The sequence below is a fragment of the Echinops telfairi genome, unplaced genomic scaffold (genome assembly GCF_000313985.2).
Source record: "Echinops telfairi isolate 266 unplaced genomic scaffold, ASM31398v2 ScPeMD7_1;HRSCAF=3_0, whole genome shotgun sequence".
NCBI classification, from domain to species: domain Eukaryota; kingdom Metazoa; phylum Chordata; class Mammalia; order Afrosoricida; family Tenrecidae; genus Echinops; species Echinops telfairi.
In genome coordinates, this window is record NW_022103896.1 from 73,057,316 (window position 1) to 73,066,465 (window position 9,150).

The window sequence follows — 9,150 nt, forward strand, 5'->3', positions numbered from 1 at the left end:
ACAGGGAATCCAGGGTGGATGATCCCTTCAGGACCATCACATCCCAGTGGTGTGAGTGGCGATACTTGGAGGGTAGCGGGAGAGTGGGTTGGAAAGAGAGAACCGATTATAGGGAACTATATATGATCTCCTCCCTGGGGGACGGACAACAGAAAAGTGGGTGAATGGAGACATTGGACAGGGCAAGATATGACAAAATAATAATTTATAAATTATCAAGGGCTCATGAGGGAGGGGGCAGCAAGGAGGGAGGGGAAAATGAGGACCTAATGCTGGGGGCTTAAGTGGAGAGTAAATGTTTTGAGAATGATGAGGGCAATGAATGTACAAATGCGCTTTACACAACTGATGTTATGTATGGATTGTGATAAGAGTTGTTTGAGTCCCTAATAAAATGATTTTTTTTAAAAAATTTACAGTCTCAGAAACCCCAAAAGAGAGCTCTATTCCAACCTATAAGTACACTATGAGTGTGAGTTGACTCGTTGGGAGTGGATTTACTGGTTTGTCAATGGTAATAAATGTTATCCACAAATAAAAACATTAATAATCAGGAAAAAAAGTAACTGGTATATTATACCATTCAACTATGTAAGACATTTTCAGACAGGTTTCACAGTATGACTGAAGGCCAAAATTTCTATTGCATACTATACCTGTTATTTCCAGCAGATGAAATGCGTACGTTTGACTGTTCTGTGAAATCACCATCAGATTCCATAGAAGGCACCTCCCTTCGTCTGTTCCCGTATACCCTTAAAAACACAGTAGCTTGTAGAGCACCCTACACATACAGTGTAACATTTTTTGTCTCTTTGGTGTTTTTATATGTGACATTGGAAATATTAGAGAGATAAAATATTATAATGGAATTTTATTGTAAAAACATTTGAGTTCATTCAAATGAGGTTTGATTCAAGAAGTATCTGCTAGTTAATGAAAGATACTAAAATTTTAGACCAAAATCTTTAAATAAGGAGTCATTTATAATTATTTCACCATAATAGCTGGAAATTCATCATTTCAGCCCTATGCATGTAGAAGACTTTCTCAATAAGTTAAATAATGCTTACTGAGCATCTACTGTGGTACACCAGCACGACTGTAGACACTAGGTGTCCAGCAGTCAGCACAGCAGACACAATGCCTGCCCTCAGGAAGAGTAGTCACACTACAAAATGAAAGCACTGTCTGAGGTCATAATTCATAGGTCTTGGGAAATACTTCACTTCAAATGCATGTCTTTTTAACTTAAAAAATACAGCATCAATCTAACTATTAAATCAAATGTCACAAGCCATAACATTTGTAACACTGTAAACCACATGAAAGAACATAAATGAGTAAAAGATTAATGAAAACCATTATGTATAATAGACTGATGTATGGATAGAAAATTATTAATTCATCTTACTCAATGAAAACAAAAATTAGAATATCTAAAATTAGCTTTTATATCCTTCAAAGGAAACAACCATGAAAAGAAAATATTTTCAGTTAACAGATCTTTTTTCCATTTGGCAAACGTTGATTTCTTTAGCTTAATTTCTCACTGAAGAGCAATCAACATAATGTTTTATAATTATCAGCATCCATGAAAATCAGCACTTTACAAATCAAAGTTCTCTAGACAACAGTTAAATTTTATTTGGTCTTTCTCGAGAGGACTGTAACAAAAAATTAAGGCTTTTTTAAGTATCATTCAATGTCTTAAGTGGATTTCATTATCAAGAAATTAAGAAGTACAGCAATTTTGAAAGGAAAAGAATCTTCTTGTTCATTCTCCCTCGGTTCGTCTTCTTTATACAAGCCATTGTCGAGATCGTCTGTGGAAAAAAAGGTTGCCTGGAATGTTAAGCTTCGTGTATGACCTGGAATGGCTTCCTTCTGTCCTAAACAGCAGAACTCTGTGAGCTCTTTCAAAAAAGAATTTCAATTTCTCAAAATGCAACTGGTTTTATACCTATAACCTAAATGCTCAAATCTATCTTTTACATTAATTTAGTGTCCTTTTTGATATCTACCTCTTGAACAAGGAACATACAAACTCAAATTCAAACTTGCCATTAACATTGCCTGTCAGCCACATTGACACATAGTGCAGCCAAAAAACAGTTAATACAACACGCCTGAGGCTGCCTAGCCCTAGAAAGTCCTGCTGGACAAGGCTAGCTCTTGGCTGTGAACTGAAAACTTGAATTTGGGGGTAGGAGGGAAGGTTTCCACCATTCCCAGACTGATAAGAGTGGTTCACAGTATCGCAGTCATCTGTGTAAATGTATTTTATGCTGAATGCCTGCTTTGTTTTCAGGAATTTTGCTAAGTACCCAGCTATGTAAACCACAGCCCCAATAAAAACCTTAGTGGCTAATGGGTCATTTTCTGAATTCATTTTAAATTAAAGAAGTTTATTAAACTATTTTATATGTAAAATCAAATAGTCTTTGTTTAAATCTACAGTATAAAAGCATGAAGATTTCTTATTGATTAGCCATATGAAAGATGGTCTAAGGTGTTGTGTTAGCCATTACTGAGTAAGAAAAAATCATGAACAAATTATGAAAGTCATCTCTGTCATTACTAATCTGAAAAAAATCAAGACTAGAAAAAATGTTCAAGAGGGGGAAAAAAGAGTAGAAATATGTTTTTCACTAAAAAGGGCAGAATAAAATGTTTAGGCATTTTATTCAATCTTATAAAATGATTGTTTAACTAGGTCTGCTTTGTTAAATTACGGCATAATTACAGTTTAAAATCAAGGCACACACACACCCCCACCATGAATATAAAACCTTACTAATTTATTAAAGACCAGAACTTACAAGTGAAGCCTCTATACTGTAAAGTCAAAGAATAGGTTGGAAAGCTATGATACTTTTTTCTCTGTATAAAAAAGGATCCCTGTGATTGTGATAGGGTTTCCCTCATCTACTAAACTTCCTCTCGTGTTTTTAATAACTTTGACATGCAGTCACCCTCAGTAGTAACTGGTTGGTTGGTAATCATCAGTTCACTTTAGCAGCTCCCGTGGTAGCTTTGCAATTTATTTTAGAAAGGAGGCTAATAAAGTTCTTTCTGAAAATAAGAACAAGAGAGCCAGCAATGGTTCTACCACTGTGCACAAGCTCTCTCTGACAATCCTCTCAACACTAAGGGCCTCCAAGTGATGGTACTTCCGGCACTGATGAGCTACTACATGTCTAAGGGCAGATACTTCTAATCAAAGCCCAGGAGATCAGTTTAGGTCCAGTCTTGTCTCTGGGAGGTCCTGTTTAGTAGCAGCTTTTGACTCAGACCAGCAAGCCTACAACCCACAACTAATCAATCAAAATATTCTAAAAACACATATATATACATATACATATATTCTATGGCTACAAGTCCATAAGGTTCACTGAACACAGAGAAAAGAGGCATCTCATAAAAGAGAATTTGCTTCCTTTAACCATAGCAAATTAGATGTGACAGAGGTGGGGGAAATTGCAAAATGTAGTTCCCACCCTACTATTAAAAAGAAAGCTAAATTTATGTTACATGGAAAAAGGCTTTCTCCTTCATTTCCTTGAACATATATAGGTCAAGAACTCTAGTTTATTAGATAAAATTCTCAATGCCCAAAAGATTTCAGGTAAAGACTAGAGAGAGGCAGTTTACCCTGAAATTAAAAATGCAAAAATATATTTTTAATTACTCAGTTAAAGAATAAAAGCAAATTGTTTCAACACAGCTCGTCATGTTCTGCTAATCTAAATGTGAGCAAACCGCTCCTAAATGATAATGAATACTTGATCCTTTTTCCCTAATAAGCCACCAAGCAAACAAACAAAAAGCAACAGCGTCAAAGCCATCACATTCTCATTCACAGCGACCCTATGGACAGGGTACAACTGCCCCTGAGGGTTTCTGAGACTCAACTCTTATCAGGAGTAGAAAGCCTCACCTTTCACCCAAAGAGCAGCTGGTGGTTTGGGACTTCTGAACTTGTGGTTGGCAACCCAGCATGCGCAACCACGGAGCCACCAGGGCCCAAAATACGCCATAGAAGCAAACACTTCTAAAACAAACTTGTAATGTTTATACTACCAATAATAGCACATCCTAAAAATAAATTATTTACTCACATTCCACCCACTGCCCGCAATCCAGTCCATTCTCCCTCATAGCCACCCTCCAGGGCAGAGTAGAACTGCTCCACAGGGTTTCTGAGGTTGAAAATCTTTTCAGAAGCACACTACTGCGTCTTCCTCCTGCAGCAAGGCTGGTGAGTTTGAATCCACATCTTTCGCTATCAGCCCAGTACTTAAGCCACTGCACCATCAGGACTCATCATAAGCTAGTCTTCTGGTACTACAGCTCACAGGAAGAATAAAATGTCTCCTTACTTAAAATATACTATCTAATTCATAATGATGGCAATTCTAGCACCTTGCTTACATTTCAAGAATTTTCAATTTTAAAATGAATTCTGCTATTTAAAAGTACCCTCACTGTAAATGTTCAAGGAGTCTTAACTATTGGTAACCATTCTCTCACAGTTTTCCATCTTCTTCCCCAGTTTTTAAATTTTACTTTAATTCGGCAATGATGTTTTTCTATTTCAACAGTATTTTTTAAGTGGGGAAATGGTTACCATATATACTCGAGTATAAGCTGACCCGAATATCCACCAAGGCACCTAATTTTACCACAAAAACTGCATTAAAAATGGAGGGGGGGGGTTTTCCTCAGCTTATACATGAGTATATTGGTAATATTAAAATGGCTCTTTCAAGGATAAGTAGAACTCAATTAACGACTCAAAAAACTACTGTCGACTCACAGCAACCTTTTAGGAAAAGAAGGAGCTGGCCCTATGAGTTTCCAACACCATAACTCTTTATAAGAGTAAAAAAAGCCCGGTCTTTCTCCTGAGGAATAGCTGGTGGTTTCGAACCACCTTGCAGATCTCAACCCAATGCATAACCACTAGGAAAATGGTTCAGCAAACTAAGTAACTGATACTCTTTTTTTTTTTTTTTTCTATGGTCAGCCCCTACAGGGACGTCATGAGTCTGAATTAACTTCATGACAGTGAGTTTGAGTTTTGAGTATGGAGAACCTCTTTATTTTCAAAGAATGTTACTCTCATATCTTTTTTTTGGTCTTCAATTTCTTTTTCTTTTTTAATTGTTTTATTAGGGGCTCATACAACTCTTATCACAATCTATACATACATCAATTGTGTAAAGCACATTTGTACATTCATTGCCCTCATCATTCTCAAAACATTTGCTCTCCACTGAAGCCCCCGACACCAGGTCCTCATTTTTTCCCAGTAACTAATATTCTACTAAGTTATCTTTCCCCATTTACCATATGAGTTAGTTAGTTTATCGTACAGGGCGGAGGGATAAATGGCTTGGTGAGCCTTGCCTTTCTAGTTCTCAGGTCTCTTGCTTTGTGATGGTCGCACCAGGGTGCAGCTGCCTTAGCAGTTCCCTGCTTTAGCTGGCAAGGCTGACTTCCTGCAAGACATCCCCAAGAAGAAGCCACATGGACCTACCCCGATGCAGCCCTGGGTGCTGGAAGCACCCATGTGGAGACCCCTGCCAGCGCTGAGATGCTTACACATTCACTGACTCGGCTTTCCTCCTGCAGTCGGCATCATTGCATCTGTTTTGTGAGACGGAGGAGAACACTTTGTGGATTGGTGTTGGACATATGGGTTAATGTGTTAATGTTGGACTTGTGGGCTTCAGCAGCACTGGGTTGGGATGTTTTCTTGATGCGTACTTTATCTTTATATAAAACTCTCTCTTATACATGAGTTTCTGTGGATTTGTTTCTCTAAAGGACCCAGACTAAGACACCATATATATTCAAGTATAAGCCAATCTGAATATCAGCGGAGGCACCTAATTTTACCACAAAAACTCCATTAAAAATGTGCTGAAAAACTCAGCTTATACACAAGTATATACGGGGTTTGTCTTCTGGCTGCATGCCCAGCTTTTAGAAAAGTATCCTCTATTAAATGCTAACTCTCTGAGGCTAACATAGATTCTAGTTTCAGATGGAGTGTTAGATTGCAACCTAGCAAATACCAAAAGTTCACTAGCAATGAAAGTACTGACTACATTAATCACAAAGAAAGTAAAAAGCAGCATCTTCAATGCTAGGAATTTCTTTTACTGATTAACATTAGTTAAAGTAAAACACAGTAAGATAATATATTAACTTCTACAACTCAAGTTAATAGATAACAAGAACCAGGACAACTATATTTAAGCAGAGTCTACACATTTCCAGGTATTATAAAACATACTACTACATTCAACTTTAGAAAGCTCCTAAAACATAAATTTTACTCAAAATAGTAAATATGTAGATCTAAATAAATACAGACACGTACAACACACAGAATGCACATGCCAAGCACAGTGCTAACACCCTATCACCCATTAAAGAGCACTGCCAGGGATTCAATGGGAGTCTCGGAAAGCAAATCTCTTAGCATTCCCGAGTTTCAGCTCTGCCATCTTTGAAGTAGGGGAAATACTTCATTGATAACTAAATTAAGATATATGGTAAAAAATACAGAAAGTAATTAGAAATGCATTGAGATTGAAAATTAAGAAATTAAAACATTAGATTTGCAATCATTCAATTACTAATGTGTAAGGTGAGAGGGGATAAAGAATAAGAAAACTTAGAAGACTGAAGGAAAATAAATCAGCTATACTTATTTTTCTGTTGAGAAGTTTCAGTTAAGACTACAGCATATTAAAACAAGAAACACCTGAAGCAAGAGGCCAACTATAGTTGGCCTTTAACAATGTTAAAGATCCTCTCAAATGATCTATATTAAATGTCTGTATCAATATAAAATATTTTGTTTCTTGGCTAGACATACAGACTCTACAAATCTGGGAATTCCATTTGAACCTAAATTGCCAAAGATACCAGAGAAATTATATTAAGAAATTCAGATTATTTGCAAAATGATAGTAGGATACAATGATGCCTGACATTTTGAAGAACTATTCCTAAAAACTGTTACCTGTCTAACAAGAATTATTCTCACTCACCCTCATGTTTCACTTACCTTTAAAGCACTACTTGGGAAAGCTTACATAGCAATAATTCAGTTCACATTATGGAATACGCAAGAAAAAATTTCTCAATGATGACAAAAAATTCATTTCCCAGTTCATGTATAAAATGATCACAAGGTATAATTATACAACAATAAAGTATTTTTTAAAAGCAACCACCACCAACCATTCTCAAAATTCCAAAGTGAAAAGGTATGCACACTATCAATCCTAAAGGTAAACAACCCTATAATGAAAGAAAGGCCGTGGCAGGGAAGGCATCACCAGAAGAGTCCAGTGTAACGCAGGTCCCCAAACGAGAGCTCTCTGCACTTAGGTAGCTTTTGATTACCTTCCCATACACTCATGTTCAGCTATAACACAGTCTAGGAATTGGAGCATTTTCTAAGTACAATTGGATTTAGAAATGAGGGTTGGCCTATGACCTAAATAATGGTAATTATTAGAAAGATTACGTGAGCATAAAAGGGAGGTGGCAAAGGATTGTAAAGGTGTGTATGGTGATTAATAACTAGAATACTGAATGTCAACATGACTCCTTGGAAAATTTTCTAAAACACTAAAACAGCAATAAAAAATTTTTATTTGGCAATAAATAAAACAGGTCCTATAAACTGCTCAAAAGTTATTGAAACCTTTCAAGTTAATGACAACAATGGGACCCTGCTATGTTTTTAGCATCAAATCAACGTAGGGAAATAAAGCAAACTTTAAGCATTAAGCCAAATATGACTTAAGAAGATGCAATTTCAGCAATTAAAAAATGACTATTTGTAATCACCCAAATCACCATCCAGAGAAACTGAAAAGTACCTGCAAATCTGATTTTAAAAATACAACAAACCTTAATGCCATCTCGGTTAAATAAGATCTTTCGAAAAGCACCTAAGAATGAACAGCTACAGGTCACACAGGCACTTAGAGCGTGTGAACATTAAAAGAACAAACTGCATTTCACCTAGCCTGAGACGTCCTCCTCCCCACTTCCTGACCCCCACTTTTCTGAAATCCCAGTGACCGTCACCCTGGGTTTAAGCAGAGTTCTTATAGAGAGGATTCGTTTTTCTCCAGCCAGGGGCCACAGCTGCAGCAGCTCTGACTTCTCACCCTGAGGGTTTTTTGAACACTATTGGCAGCACGAGGTCAGACTGTGAAGCTGAGTCAGTACCGGCCTTTCATCAAATTCTCAAATCTTTTGTTTTCTTAAACTGACTCAACTCTGTGCCAAGGTTGAGACACAAAAGTTTCCTTTCTGTGTGAAGTCTGTTTCTCCTTTACCTCTACACAAAAAGTGTAGCCTATCAGGGCCCCAGTTGCATAACAGGGGCCCTTTCAGGCTACCATCTTGGGTAGGTTTAATTCTTCCCTCAGCGGCACAGGAAATACTGGTGCATCTTAGAATGAATTACACAAACATGGTCAATGAAAAGGAATTACATAAAGTTAACTGCAGCAGCATTAAAGAAAGAAGGAAAAGAAAAATTAAAAAATGTACCTGTTATTTGCATATACTCGCAAAGGTCTTCTATCAAAATCACTTTCATATCTAAACCTCTCGTCCATTTCTTCACTTACTTCAGGATCATGGTCTGGTCTATGAGAGGGTCTATGAAAATCACGATCCTCATTCAACCTGCGAAATCTCTTATCTGCAAGGTCAGTCTTGTTGGCCAGCCTCTGCTGTTTTTTACTGGAAATATCCGCTCCTTCATTCGTGGTTTTCACAAGTCTCCTGGTCCTTAACTCAATTTCATCATCCAGTTGTCGGTACCTGTTCTCCTCCAGGCGCCTTTGGTTCAGAAGCTCTTCATAGGCCTGTGAAGGAGGGACGGCCTCTCTCCTAGGACCTTCTGAGTTTTGGGGGGTTGCTTGTATTTGTGAAGGCAAATCAGGCTTAACTTGACAAGTAGAGGTCTTCTCTCGTTCACTCTTAGGCTGTTTAATTAAAAAAAAAAAAATCTGAGTGCGATACAACTCTTTAAAAAGTATCCCCAAATGGCGCTTCATCTACTTATCCACTCTGGCACTGAGTCCCCGCTTAAGAACATTTTTTTTT

General features: G+C 37.3%; 1 protein-coding gene across 7 annotated transcripts in view; it reads right to left on the reverse strand.

Annotated features, from left to right (window-relative positions):
* CSPP1 (centrosome and spindle pole associated protein 1) overlaps positions 1–9,150 on the reverse strand; it is a 131,357-nt gene that overhangs the window by 86,399 nt on the left and 35,808 nt on the right. For 4 of the 7 annotated variants that reach the window (XM_013007271.2, XM_030887524.2, XM_045295689.1 and 1 more), the window contains 2 exons: positions 8,590–9,029; positions 657–755 (listed from right to left, as the gene is read on the reverse strand). In XM_013007271.2, coding sequence (XP_012862725.1) covers positions 657–755; positions 8,590–9,029 — 539 coding nt within the window. The remainder of the gene's footprint in view (positions 1–656; positions 756–8,589; positions 9,030–9,150) is intronic. The other 3 variants (XM_030887566.2, XM_045295822.1, XM_045295794.1) reach the window with 1 other exon arrangement.